Below are 13,792 nucleotides of genomic sequence, written 5' to 3' on the forward strand. Positions count from 1 at the left end.
CACGCTCCGCCCCTTGACACCGCCTCCCGCACTGCCATTCGTAGAGGCGTCAGTCAAGGGGGCGTGTCTTAACAAAGAGGACGAGGACATTGACCAACCGCGGAATGACATCGGAGAGTTACGCGGGGGGGGGGGGTGTAACGTGACAACATCCATGGTACGTAATTACGTCACAGGCATTCGCGTGCTCACGTAGTGTTAACGTGATGATGTCATTACGGACGTGGACGCTTGCTTGACGCACAGATGGATCGATTAGCGATTATAGTTGTAGTTTGTGCTCGCGATTCGTGCGTCTAATCGCGCGCACAGCTAATCGATTAATGTTCGATGAATGCAACGCTTATGTTGGGGCGTGATTTATTCATGGAAATCCCTGCAGCAGTTCTCTATTTAGAAGGACACCGTAGTCACAAATAATATAATCGATCTGTGAATCTAATCGACATATTAAAGGGCATCGATACAACTCCACCGCCCACTCCCTCGCTGCGGATGGACCACTCCATTTCCACGCGCGCTCGTTGACATTTTTTGTGTATCCGTTTAACTCTCCAAATTTAGTTCGTTATCTATCGAAAAGAATTGTTACATATCAATCAAAAACAATTCGACTCGATTCAAGTACTGTATAAATGTACCGCAGTCGAGAGTGATAAGCGAACCGGTCAGGCACTCGGCGCGGCCACCCTTCGCCTGTTGGGGTGGGGTCCTCTTTGCGTCACGTGCTGCGGTGGGCGGGGCAAGCAGTCGCAGCGAGTGGGAGCTCTGAGCACGCACGTGGGTTCGAGTCCCGGCCCGGGCCACTCGACAATGTCCTACTGCCGCCAGGAAGGTGAGCAATGGGGAGCCACAGCGGGAACCTCGCGGCTGTACAGGGTGGTGGTGGGGGGGAGAGCAACGACACCAAAGCCGGCTACCTCTTTTACAACAAAACTCGCAGCTTTCGCAAGCGCGCATGCGCCCAATGTCACGGAATGGGGGGGGGGAGATTTAGCATCGTGAAGCCAGCATGTCTCAAGGTGTCCCCAGCGTGGAGCAGCCTGGGGTGGGGGGGTAGAGGAGGTTTCTTGAGGGTGGAAGTGCTCTTTGGTGGAGGTCCCTGTAGGTGGACGCTTCCTGTCGTGGATGCGCCTCGGGTGAAGTCTTCGGGTCTGGGCTCCCTCTGGAGGCTCCCTATGGTGGAGCACCCCGGCGCTGATGGATCCCGGCTGAACCAAGAGCTCTGGGAAGGTCACACGTGGTGCTGTGGCGTTAACGGGTTTCAACCTACCCGGCCTTCCCGCGTCTCACGGCGTGTTGGGTTGAGGGGTTCACAGTCGTGTCCGGCCAGACTGCTCGGTCGATGTGAGAACGGCCATGTGACAACATGCAGATATTAATCTGCGTAACTATATTGGGGGGCACTGCCCCACTTGTAAAAGCAATCCTCCAGTTGATGGGGACCACTTGCACCATACGTAGGGTTAATTACACTTGTAATTGCGCCACGATTAATTGCAACGACCGTATAATTGTAATTTCAGCTAAAAGTTCTGCCTTGTAATTATAATTGACCCCAAGTCTGTTATGTTAGAGTCGTCTGAAGTCTATAATCGCAGTTCCTCTCTTCTACGCCACGTCCACCGCCCCAGGCGCCTGTCAACCCTATGTTATCGTTACTCAGCGGACCGAGCTGGATGAGCCCAATAGGGGTAAGGGGGCAATGAGTAAAGTGAGACACCAGTCAGCACTGGAGGAGCCAGACTGGGGCCCATTTCCCGTACACATTCAAGAAAGCTCGCTGCGCTGCGAGGTTACGTTACGCAATTTTTATGAAAGGGCACAATCCAGGTGACATCACCGAACGATTAGGGTGGCTGGGCGTGCAGTGGCTGCGTTAATATTTCAGTGGTGACCGGTTTTATAAAAAAAAGCATGCTATTGTATCGCTCACGGCATCAATGTCATCAACTGTTTACATATACACATCTATACAGTATCATCATCCATGATCGGTCCACAAGCCGCCGCCATCATATTACGATGCAACAATTCATCTAGCTCCTGCATATATAAAGAATGGGAAAGCTCTTGGACCAGATTGTTTGTGGACGTCTACAGGTAAGCTGCAGCCGTGGTCTTATCTCGGCACAAATCCACATTCTCTCCTCCCTGCCCACACAGGTAAGGACCGCGTTATATTTGTGACAAAGGAGGATCATGAGGAGCCGAGCCAAGCCAAGCTCAAGGAGGACGAGCCGGACCCTTACGATGAACAAGGTGCGTCCCCCTCCCTTCCGTCACCATGATCCTAACACACAGCGCTCACATACAGGCTGCGCAGGGGTCCTGAAAATGATAGAAATCTATAAGCTGTAGATTAGCGTGAATGGCACGCGCCCTGGTGCAAGAAATTAAATTCCCGCCCCACAACTGCTCAACTTCTGCCCCCCACCACCGCCTCTTCATAGCCTGGTACATGAGCCCCTTTGGACCACGGGCCCTGGTGCAGTTGCACTGCCTGCACACTCGATACGCTGTGCCACTACTGTGCAGTGCTTCTGAGTTTAATTAAGTGTGTTATTAAGAGGCACGAGCATTGTTGCTGGTGTATGAGCAAATCACTGGCAATGCTCCCAATCTCACCAAATATTGGAATCTTATAAGCATGGTGATCATCCAAGTGCTATCCAGGTTTAACGCTTAGTTTGCAATATCTGGTAAGACCGGGTGCTTTCTGAGTGACTTGGTCATCCAGCGCATTCAATAAAAAATAATTCGTTCGTACATGCACATTTTGATGCACGCACTACGAGCGTGGGAAGATTTTTTGTTCAAATAGTGATGAGGCAAAAATGCCACAATGCTAAACCCGCTGTCTCACTCACACAGGCCTCATCCTGCCTAGCGGGGAGATAAACTGGAACTGCCCGTGCCTGGGTGGCATGGCGAGCGGGCCGTGCGGCGACGCCTTCAAGTCAGCCTTCTCCTGTTTCCACAATAGCAAGGAGGAGATGCGCGGTGCCGACTGCATCGACCACTTCCGTGACATGCAGGAGTGCATGCAGCGCTACCCGGAGATCTACCCGCAGGACGACGACCCCACCACCGCCCTCACAAATGACGACCTTGACATTCCGGTCGCCCCCGAGGGGTCAGCAGACCGGCACGAAAACGCACCGGAAGGCGGGCAGGGCGGCGAGCCGGCCACTTCTGAGTCACCAGCCATGAGTGAGGTCTCGGAGAGCGGGCACGGGGAGGTGGCAGCCGCCACAGTCACCGATCGTGCGACGACTGTGGGTCAGAGTTAACGGGCATATGGCGCACGTAGTTGTGCAGGAGGGCTTCCCGTGGCATCGCATACCCATGCCTACTTGACTCTTCCTTTTTTATTTGCGACCTGATTTGCGTCGTCGTTTTATGTAAACGATACCAAGTGGTGAGTTTTAAGCAGGTAAAAATATGTATTCCACGTGATTTTGTCCGTAAACGGCATCGCCTGCTGGGCGGTCATGATGCACCGTTGATTGATATGAGCTGTGTATAAAGTTGTATTTATACATCTCAGAGCTACGGCCAACGGAGTCGTGAAGACCCAAACGCTTAAATTAGAAGTCGGAGCCCACTCTTAGTTCATGCTCTGATTCGCACGTTCTCTTTGTGTGTGACGCGTAGAGACATGATCTTCAACCGTTGCACCCATTTGTGTGATGCTGGTACATGTTTGGAGGCATCGTTTCTCACCATGTGGGTGATTACCACAGTTGGCTACTTACAGTGCGAAAGAAGTTCAACATACATTCATACAAATTAAATGCACTGATCTTGAACACAGAACGTTTCGCTTGCGAATGGAGTTCATCCCCAATGGCCCTCGTCTTGTCTAAATAAACTTGTAACAAATACAGCGTCTACGCATTTGTGAGATTTATTAAATAATACAATGAGATTTGTTTTGTGTGAACGCTTAAAACCAAAATATTCAGGTTTTTCTTTTCTCTCGTCTGATTTCACTTTCAGTCAACCTCCACTCAATGGGAGGTCACTCCTCTGCTGCTTGCCCCGCTGTCCGGAACTCTATTTGTCCACACTGCTGAGACACTTCTCCAATTCAGCTCTGGCTTTGAGATCTCTTCTCATCTGCCTGTGGCTGCTCTATTAAGTGTCTCCAGCCCATCCCTCCTCTCTTCACACCCTAGAAATCCCTGATATCCGATATCCACCTCTGCCCCCCCCACTGTTTGTAGAGCGTCTCGAGACAGTCACATATGCTGCCATATAAAAGTTAACTGCCATATAAATATAAATTGTATTATGTAGCAAGCGGATGGTGCTCTTGACTAAATGTCCTCATGGAGACTGTGGGATCTATGAAAGGGGATTTGGTCAGGCCTTCAGTAGTAATTTACAATTGTCCAGTTTTTAGCACTTTATCCAAATCGCGAATAGGCAGACTAGCGTTGTGTGGGCGCTGAGGGGCCCTGCTGCTTGCGCATGCGGTTGAACAGCTCCATGTACTGCACCATGGTGTCAGCGGCGGTGTAAAGTGCCGCGCCACCAGTGGCCCCATCGGCCCGGCCCGCGCCAGCCGTGGGCGGACTCACGGGCGCATGGGGGCCCAGCAGGGCCTGCATGAACTCCTGCAGGAGGCCCCAGCAGTCACTGGGCACCACGCATGGGCAGTATTCCACCTGCACTTACCACACATTCAGAAGATGAGCAGAGTGTCAGCTCGCGCCTGGGCACGAGGCTAGTGTGGTTATTGTTAGGTGTAGGGAGTGTCTCTGGTTGTCTGGTGTAGGTACGGTTTGGTTGGAGATTGTGTTCATGATAAATGTCATGCTATTATTTGATTTTTTCTTTCTATGTGACTTTACCGAAAGAACCAAAGAGTAAAATTGGAACTTTAGCTCACAATATACATATATAGCACCTTTTGTATATACAATCAGGGCTTTCCCACCCACTGTGTGGATCGTTGGAGTGAGTTCAACCGATCATTAACCATTGTGAACTATGTTTAAAGAGGTCATGTGTATTGGCTAACAGACGAAAACCCGGACTGCCGTCCCCACCTCACTGCCCCCTCTAAACCATGCTCCCCATAAGTCTGACGGAGGAAGCTGCTTGTAATTGTGCATCGCACCTCCACACACACTCCCTTGGAGCTGGGCCCCATGGTGACTGTGCCGAGCTTGATGAGGAAGTCTGCATAAACATAGCGCGTTCCTCGTGCCTCAACCTGTGATAAAACGATAATAGCCTCATTAATACAGCAGGCAGTCTAGACACACGGCCACCTCATGGCAATGGCAGCACTTAGAGTGAACAGGAAACAGTGAGTAGGGAGATGAGATGGGGAAAGTGTTAGGGTTTGGATGGCTAATATAGTTAGGGTTAGAAATAGTATTTGGTTTTATGGTTTATTTAGGGGTAGGGTCCGTGTTTTGCGTTCGCAATAACAACCCAAAATGTAACTTGGGTTTCACCGATTGAACCATCACAATGCCTCTCCTTTGGATCTCCAGTGTAGACGTGGTAGTCGGGGGGCCATGCCGCCCCCCCCTCACCGCTCACCTTGTTGCTTTTGGCATTCTGGAAGAGGCCCTTGAGCTTCAGCATGAGTGCGTCGAAGCCAACGTCGGCCGTGAGACAGGGCCCGTTCTCGTAGAGCGCGAAGCAGCTGAGCGGGTACTCCGAGTTGTGCATCACATACATGCACTTCATGGACTGACCTGTGATGTGGAGAAATCGTTATAGCGATGGGGGGGGGGGGGGGTAACGATATGGTCAATCGGCATTCGGAGGTGCTCCCACACCTGGCTACGTACGGTGCGAAAGAAGTTTAACAAACATACATATGGGTAAAGATGCCCTTGATTCGTGAAATAAACACGTATTGTTTAAACACAAAGAAAATTTTTGATATTCTTTTTGTGGTCAATTATACTAAGGCCCCTTTAAAATTAGTGGCCTCCATAACATCCTGACCTCCCGAAGGCAGGGAACCCCCCCTATAAGCCATGGCGATGCCAGTCAGCACACAGGGGAACAGAGATGAGACATTTCTTTCCCTGCAAAATTCAAATTATCCAAATTGATAATATACGTGGCAACCACACCTCGCACATGCCACATTTCGCATATACCAAACACACACATACTAAATTACATGCTTAAAACTTATTATTTTACCAGGTAAGGCCCATTGAGCGATACCGTATAGCTCTTTCAGAAGCGACCTGGCCACAAATGATAGCTCAAGGAAGTCGCTTATCACGTGGAAATTTATAGCAGCCAAATATTCTAGACGCACGTTTCTAAATGTGGAGGAAAAACCGGAGGACCCGGAGAAAAGTTCACGCGACCACGGGGAGAACGTGAAAACTCCAAATATACAGCGTCAGATAAAGGTCCCCTATACAGCCTGTAACAGGCTGTTGTTAGCGAGTACCTATTAAGGCCGGAATGGCAAACAATGGGCTGGTGTGGCCAGGACCACGGCCTTTGTCTCCCCAATGTTGAAGTTTGGACACTGCACCAGGTACTCAATGAAGGCCAAGTCGGCCTAGGTGAGTTCGAGGACATACACCATACACCCACCACACACCTCACGCACACAACATAGAAACTCACACACGCATCACCCTGCGCATGCACAGGACGAGGCGAGTCGCCGTGCGTGCCCCCTCACCCGTGCTGGAGACCGGGTGGTACATCTCGCAGTCCACCAAGAAGGAGGCCTGCTTGGTGGCACCCATCAGCTCCAGCTTCTTGGCCAGCATCTCCACGTTCTGCTGGATGCTCTTGCCATCTGCCAGCGGCCACTGGCACACGCTGACACACACGCCGGCGCCGCTCACCGCATCGGTACAAAGACAAAGATTCCCCGTATAGCCTAAGCAGATAATTCTGGCAAGTGCTGTTAGCGAGCACCTATTAAGGCCGGCACGGCACACAAGGGGTTGGGTGGCCAGCACCACGCCCGGCCGCCTTTGTGTCCCCAGTGGCGATGTTTACACATCACACCAGGTACTCGTTTGAGCTTGAGTCGGATGGGAAACGCAAGTGATGAGTTTCTCTCGACATTTTCTCTCCAGATCCAAAATGTGTATGGCAGCAAGGTGACAGTGGTCGCTGTTTATATAAAACTGTTTAATGTCGATAAAGAACGGTATCTCGGTGTGTTTGTCAGATATTTTGGAAAGAGAAAATGTAAATTAAAACATCTACTGAATATGAAATTTCAATTAGGTGAGTAGAGAATAAGATGAGGTGAGTGAAGGTGACATAGGTGAGTAGAGGATAAGGGAGTGGAGGGTGAGGTGGGTCAGTAGAGGGTGAGGTAGGTGAGTGGAGGGTGAGGTGGGTGAGTGGAGGGTGAGGTGAGTGAGTAGAGGGTGAGGTGGGTGAGTAGAGGGTGAGGTGAGTGAGTGGAGGGTGAGGTGGGTGAGTAGAGGGTGAGGTGGGTGAGTAGAGGGTGAGGTGAGTGAGTGGAGGGTGAGGTGGGTGAGTGGAGGGTGAGGTGGGTGAGTGGAGGGTGAGGTGGGTGAGTAGAGGGTGAGGTGGGTGAGTGGAGGGTGAGGTGGGTGAGTAGAGGGTGAGGTTGGTGAGTGGAGGGTCAGGTGGGTGAGTGGAGGGTGAGGTGGGTGAGTGGAGGGTGAGGTGGGTGATTGGAGGGTGAGGTGGGTGAGTAGAGGGTGAGGTGGGTGAGTGGAGGGTGAGGTGGGTGAGTAGAGGGTGAGGTTGGTGAGTGGAGGGTGAGGTGGGTGAGTGGAGGGTGAGGTGGGTGAGTGGAGGGTGAGGTGGGTGAGTAGAGGGTGAGTAGAGGGTGAGGTGGGTGAGTAGAGGGTGAGGTGGGTGAGTGGAGGGTGAGGTGGGTGAGTGGAGGGTGAGGTGGGTGAGTAGAGGGTGAGGTTGGTGAGTGGAGGGTGAGGTGGGTGAGTGGAGGGTGAGTAGAGGGTGAGGTGGGTGAGTAGAGGGTGAGGTTGGTGAGTGGAGGGTGAGGTTGGTGAGTGGAGGGTGAGGTGGGTGAGTGGAGGGTGAGGTGAGTGAGTAGAGGGTGAGGTGGGTGAGTGGAGGGTGAGGTGGGTGAGTGGAAAGTGAGGTGGGTGAGTAGAGGGTGAGGTGAGTGAGTAGAGGGTGAGGTGGGTGAGTAGAGGGTGAGGTTGGTGAGTGGAGGGTGAGGTGGGTGAGTAGAGGGTGAGGTGGGTGAGTAGAGGGTGAGGTGAGTGAGTAGAGGGTGAGGTGGGTGAGTAGAGAGTGAGGTGGGTGAGGTGAGTGAGTAGAGGGTGAGTCGAGGGTGAGGTGGGTGAGTCGAGGGTGAGGTGGGTGAGTGGAGGGTGAGGTGAGTGGAGGGTGAGGTGAGTGAGTAGAGGGTGAGTATAGGGTGAGGTGGGTGAGTGGAGGGTGAGGTGAGTGAGTAGAGGGTGAGTGGAGGGTGAGGTGGGTGAGTAGAGGGTGAGGTGGGTGAGTAGAGGGTGAGGTGAGTGAGTAGAGGGTGAGGTGGGTGAGTAGAGGGTGAGTCAAGGGTGAGGTGAGTGAGTCGAGGGTGAGGTGAGTGAGTGGAGGGTGAGGTGGGTGAGGTGAGTGAGTCGAGGGTGAGGTGGGTGAGTGGAGGGTGAGGTGGGTGAGTAGAGGGTGAGTAGCGGGTGAGGTGGGTGAGTGGAGGGTGAGGTGGGTGAGGTGAGTGAGTAGAGGGTGAGGTGGGTGAGTGGAGGGTGAGGTGAGTGTGTCGAGGGTGAGGTGAGTGAGAAGAGGGTGAGGTGAGTGAGAAGAGGGTGAGTAGAGGGTGATGTGGGTGAGTAGAGGGTGAGGTGGGTGAGTAGAGGGTGAGGTGGGTGAGTGGAGGGTGAGGTGGGTGAGGTGGGTGAGGTGAGTGAGTGGAGGGTGAGGTGGGTGAGTGGAGGGTGAGGTGGGTGAGTAGAGGGTGAGGTGGGTGAGTGGAGGGTGAGGTGGGTGAGTAGAGGGTGAGGTGAGTAGAGGGTGAGTAGAGGGTGAGGTGAGTAGAGGGTGAGTAGAGGGTGAGGTGAGTAGAGGGTGAGTAGAGGATGAGTGAGTAGAGGGTGAGTAGAGGGTGAGTAAAGGGTGAGTAGAGGGTGAGGTGGGTGAGGTGAGTAAAGGGTGAGTAGAGGGTGAGGTGAGTAGAGGAGTCGCCCTCACCTCGTCACCCCCATCTCTCGCTCGCGCCACGTGACCTCGAGCCGCGCGCGCACCCTCTCATTGGAGGCCGAGGCGGCGTCACGTGGTCCAGGGCTCCCGTCGTGCCCCGCGCGTCTTCCTCCCCGGGCCTAGGCTTAGCGAGGCGCCTCCTGCGGTCACTCCACTCCAACTCCTCACCAACCCCTCACCAACTCCTCACCGGCTCCTCACCAGCTCGCGATTATCTCTCTCTAACTTCACTGAGCGCGCGTTGCCCACGTTGTCGCGTCTCCGTTGGAAGGGCATCGTGCGTAGCGGCGACTACTCGACACCAACATGGCGGTACGAGTGGGAGTCGCTCCGAGTCTCATTGTGGCGGCAACGTGGGGAGGGACACGCGGGGGTAGAGGGGGACACGGGGGTAGAGATACACGGGGGTAGAGGGACACGGGGGTAGAGGGACACGGGGGTAGAGATACACGGGGGTAGAGGGACATGCGGGGGTAGAGGGGGACACGGGGGTAGAGACACACGGGGGTAGAGATACACAGGGGTAGAGGGACACGGGGGTAGAGGGACACGCGGGGGTAGAGATACACGGGGTAGAGATAAACGGGGGTAGAGATACACGGGGGTAGAGGGACACGCGGTGGTAGAGGGACACGGGTATAGAGGGGCACGGGGGTAGAGATACACGGGGGTAGAGGGACACACGGGGGTAGAGGGACACGGGGTAGAGGGACACGGGGGTAGAGATACACGGGGGTAGAGGGACACGCGGGGGTAGAGATACACGGGGGTAGAGGGGCACGCGGGGGTAGAGATACACGGGGGTAGAGATGAACGGGGGTAGAGATACACGGGGGTAGAGGGACACGCGGGGGTAGAGATACGCGGGGGTAGAGATACACGGGGGTAGAGATACACGGGGGTAGAGATACACGGGGGTAGAGAAACACGCGGGGGTAGAGATACACGGGGGTAGAGGGACACGCGGGGGTAGAGGGACACGCGGGGGTAGAGAAACACGAGGGTAGAGGGGCACGCGGGGGTAGAGATACACGGGGGTAGAGGGACACGCGGGGGTAGAGGTACACGGGTGTAGAGGGACACGCGGGGGTAGAGGTACACGCGGGTGTAGAGGTACACGGGGGTAGAGGGACACGCGGTGTAGAGAGACACGGGGGTAGAGATACACGCGGGTGTAGAGACACGCGGGGGTAGAGGGACACGCGGGGGTAGAGGGACACGCGGGGGTAGAGGGACACGCGGGGGTAGAGGGACACGCGGGGGTAGAGGGACACGCGGGGGTAGAGGGACACGCGGGGGTAGAGGGACACGCGGGGGTAGAGGGACACGCGGGGGTAGAGGTACACGCGGGTGTAGAGGTACACGGGGGTAGAGATACACGGGGGTAGAGGGACACGCGGTGTAGAGAGACACGGGGGTAGAGATACACGCGGGTGTAGAGACACGCGGGGGTAGAGGGACACGCGGGGGTAGAGGGACACGCGGGGGTAGAGATACACGGGGGTAGAGAGAAATGCACAATGGAGACTCGAGGAGAGAGATAAGAGAGGGACGAGAGACAAGGGAGACGCTGGGGGAGGGAAACGGGGAGGGGGGGACACGAAGGAGAGACGAAAGAGTACATGGATATAATCTGAGCGCGTGTTTATAAATGTAAAGGGGAAAACGGGGGACCCGGAGAGAACATGCAAACTCCAAATATACAGACGTGAGCGATTAGTAAATCGCAAAGGCTGCGATTTTGGGCGATTTGAAAAGTCCTATTACTTATTGGAATTGTTTTTTTATTATAACTTTAATTAACTTAACATTTGTTCTGTTTCATTTTTCTACTTCAATTATTTAAAAAAAAATACATGTTGCTAGCAATTCATATATTTTAAGTAATCATCCTTGCATTAAAATATAAGAGGAGTTCATATTTTGATGGTTTCATGTGGTAATGCTCCACGTTTTAAATATATTACACAGTGAATATTGAACAGAAGCTTGACTTTTAAAAATGTAATCGCAAATCGCAATCGCAATATCTGTCAGAAAAATCGCAATTAGATATTTCCCCAAATTGTTCAGCCCTACCCACGACCTCCTTCATTCCTGGCGAGGGGGATAACATCTCGCCACCGCGATAGACACGCGGAGAGACGGGGCCTTGCCGACACGTGTTTTTTTATTATCACAGTTTATACAATGACAGACTCTTGGAATGTGTCAGACATTGGAAGCTAAGCAGGGGTTGACCCTGAATAGTTCTTGGATGGGCTATCACCACGCATGCTGGACTATTAGCATCTGCGGGGCTGCGTGAAGAGTAGCAGACGGAAGTGCCTATTTGCTGTGCATTCTATGCTCCCGGCATTCACAAAATTCGCACCGTTATGATCATCGCTATGAATTATGTTCATAGCGATGATCATAGTGATTATCACATCACAGTTATTATGATGCCCGATGGTGATCATGAAGATGTTCGTGATGATTATCGTAACAATTATGGTTTTGCCTTCCCTCCCCGCAGACCTCACTGCCTATGAACCCGAAGCCGTTCCTGAACGGCCTGACTGGGAAACCCGTGATGGTGAAACTGAAGTGGGGCATGGAGTACAAGGGATACCTTGTGTCCGTCGATGGCTACATGAACATGCAGGTGCGAATCGAGGCAACGCGGGGTGTCCCGAGACCACGTCACACTGACGAGCCCCTCGGGCAGCGGTGGCCAGTGACCTCGCGCCTCGATGTACTGCATGGGACCTGCGGTATAAATAATACATGATGACGCTGAGCGATTCATTAAGCACAATTGGTTCCTCTGCTCATCATGCACGTATCGAATTGTGTTACTTCGCAAACTCTCGTCCCAAATAACCACTGTCATCCAGTAGGAGAGTGCATGGAGGGCAGTAGTGAGTTCAAAGGTGAGAAGCAAGAGATTGTGTGGAGTGTAGGGTGAGTCAAGAGGTGAGAGGTAGTCGGGGGTAGAACACAGAGGACCCTGAATATGGTGAGTGTGACCTTGACATTAATCTGGAATGTACGTCTTGCTGTACGGTCTCATACAATATTCTGCCATGCGGTGTTGTGCAGCTCGCCAACACTGAGGAGTTCATCGATGGTGCCTTGGCAGGGCACCTGGGGGAGATCCTCATCCGGTGAGTCGTGTTGCTACAACTACTGGCTTTGCCCCGGTTGCAAGCGTGCTTGGTGTTGTGAAAACGAAGAGTAAAAAAGAGAATGAAAAGCTAAAAGGTGACACTAGTGAGGGCGTGCGGATGTTTATTATAATAAAATACGAAGCAATATGGGTTTATGAAGTGTCGAGTGGGACTGCATCTCTAAATACTACGAATACATGGGGTGATAAAGATGTGATTAGAAATATTTCATAGGGAGTGAGGCAGTCATGAGTGAAAGAGGAAGAAGGTCTTGATCCTGCACGTGAACAGTGGTAAAGGGTGTTTGGTACAGAGAGCCAGAGGAATTTCCAGGCAATGGGAGCACCTGCAGAGAAGGTGCAAGCTGACTGGATGGTTTTTACTGAATGTTTGTATCCCTAAACACCACTGAACGGCCTCTTCCCCCCTCCCCTCCACCTGCAGCCTATGCGACCTGTTTTTGCAGGACGAGATTGTGGGCAGCAGAAACCAGTGCAGCAAAATCAGTTTCTGTTCTTTCTAAGCTCCCGCATTCATGTTCCCCGCCATCTCAAACGTCGCACTGACAAGCGTGGTGAAGCATGGTCAACACAACCCCCAAAACCCGCATGGGGCGGCTGGATTGACAAATTGACTGTACGTGTGCATGACCGGTCTCTTGTCGCTCGCAGGTGTAACAACGTGCTGTACGTGCGAGGCGTGGAGGAGGAAGAGGAGGACGGGGAGATGAGGGAGTGATGTGCCTCCAGATATTTCAAATCCGTTTGTTTTCACTTGGCATCTTTGTTATTAGTTCATCAACTTTTAAGGCGTTTTTGTAAAGCGTTTCAAAGTGAGTTAAAATAACGTGTACCATGCTCCCAGGTATTTTTTTTTTGTTCAGCGGCATTTAGAGGATAAAAAATGCGTAACATTGTGAATTTCGCGAGGTGTGGTTCCACACTAAGGGATTCGTAGGCATTTTCACGTATCCCAACAATATTGGTTTGATGTTTCATTCACGCGGTTTTAACATTTTGAATTTAGCGAGGTGTGATTTTACGCTAAGCGATTCTTAGGCATCTTCACGTCTCCCAACAATGTTCGTGTGATTGTTCCATTCCCGCGGTGTTCTTAATAGACGAAATAAATCCTGTTTGTACAGCCATGTCTCCAGACATCACTGCTTCAACACAGAAATAACACGTGCACGCACACACACTACACACGCATGGGAATGAGCTCAAAGTTGGGGCTGTGAGTCGTAAAGGGGATCCCATGTGGTGTCGCCAAGGTGACCTATGGATAACATTGATGATACACTCCAGTGTGGATAGAGAACATTTTAATCGGTTCATAATAAGGGTTTTTGGGTTAGATCGCGTTATTTATAAATGTGTCGTAACCCCGCCACCACCCGACACGGCCAATCAGCAAAAAAAGTGTCACGTTGACAAAAGACAGATAATTCACTACTTTAGCCCACCGGTGGGTTGAAGAGTGAATCC

General features: G+C 52.3%; 3 protein-coding genes across 3 annotated transcripts; 2 read left to right on the forward strand and 1 right to left on the reverse strand.

The window, feature by feature from the left end:
- Positions 1 to 479: 479 nt before the first annotated feature.
- Positions 480 to 3,889, forward strand: CHCHD4 (coiled-coil-helix-coiled-coil-helix domain containing 4). The gene is made up of 3 exons (XM_032963455.2): positions 480 to 835; positions 2,167 to 2,262; positions 2,875 to 3,889. The coding sequence occupies exons 1-3, from the start codon at positions 814 to 816 to the stop codon at positions 3,291 to 3,293; spliced, it is 537 nt and encodes a 178-aa protein (XP_032819346.1). The 5' UTR covers positions 480 to 813; the 3' UTR covers positions 3,294 to 3,889.
- A 5-nt stretch (positions 3,890 to 3,894) lies between these two features.
- On the reverse strand, positions 3,895 to 9,232 carry MED20 (mediator complex subunit 20). The gene is made up of 5 exons (XM_032963454.2): positions 9,145 to 9,232; positions 6,677 to 6,819; positions 5,560 to 5,717; positions 5,129 to 5,224; positions 3,895 to 4,673 (listed from the first exon to the last, which is right to left on the reverse strand). The coding sequence occupies exons 1-5, from the start codon at positions 9,156 to 9,158 to the stop codon at positions 4,437 to 4,439; spliced, it is 648 nt and encodes a 215-aa protein (XP_032819345.1). The 5' UTR covers positions 9,159 to 9,232; the 3' UTR covers positions 3,895 to 4,436.
- Positions 9,233 to 9,236: 4 nt separating this feature from the next.
- On the forward strand, positions 9,237 to 13,448 carry SNRPF (small nuclear ribonucleoprotein polypeptide F). Its single transcript, XM_032963456.2, has 4 exons — positions 9,237 to 9,465; positions 11,672 to 11,800; positions 12,238 to 12,302; positions 12,977 to 13,448. The coding sequence occupies exons 1-4, from the start codon at positions 9,460 to 9,462 to the stop codon at positions 13,041 to 13,043; spliced, it is 267 nt and encodes an 88-aa protein (XP_032819347.1). The 5' UTR covers positions 9,237 to 9,459; the 3' UTR covers positions 13,044 to 13,448.
- The last annotated feature ends 344 nt before the right edge of the window (positions 13,449 to 13,792 follow it).

Source organism: Petromyzon marinus, chromosome 30 (assembly GCF_048934315.1).
Source record: "Petromyzon marinus isolate PM22_M1 ecotype Great Lakes invasive population chromosome 30, UKy_Petmar_22M1.pri1.0, whole genome shotgun sequence".
NCBI classification, from domain to species: Eukaryota; Metazoa; Chordata; class Hyperoartia; order Petromyzontiformes; family Petromyzontidae; genus Petromyzon; species Petromyzon marinus.

Bases quoted from the DNA above. Each gene is read 5' to 3' on its own strand.
- CHCHD4 (XM_032963455.2), top strand. From the start codon at position 814: ATGTCCTACTGCCGCCAGGAAG. The intron at 836-2,166 runs GTGAGCAATGGG...CTGCCCACACAG, and splicing joins GTCCTACTGCCGCCAGGAAG to GTAAGGACCGCGTTATATTT. The intron at 2,263-2,874 runs GTGCGTCCCCCT...TCACTCACACAG, and splicing joins GGACCCTTACGATGAACAAG to GCCTCATCCTGCCTAGCGGG.
- MED20 (XM_032963454.2), bottom strand. The intron at 5,718-6,676 runs GTGAGGGGGCAC...TCCACATCACAG, and splicing joins CCACCCGGTCTCCAGCACGG to GTCAGTCCATGAAGTGCATG. The intron at 4,674-5,128 runs GTGCGATGCACA...TGGTAAGTGCAG, and splicing joins CCAAGGGAGTGTGTGTGGAG to GTGGAATACTGCCCATGCGT.
- SNRPF (XM_032963456.2), top strand. The intron at 11,801-12,237 runs GTGCGAATCGAG...GGTGTTGTGCAG, and splicing joins ATGGCTACATGAACATGCAG to CTCGCCAACACTGAGGAGTT. The intron at 12,303-12,976 runs GTGAGTCGTGTT...TGTCGCTCGCAG, and splicing joins CTGGGGGAGATCCTCATCCG to GTGTAACAACGTGCTGTACG.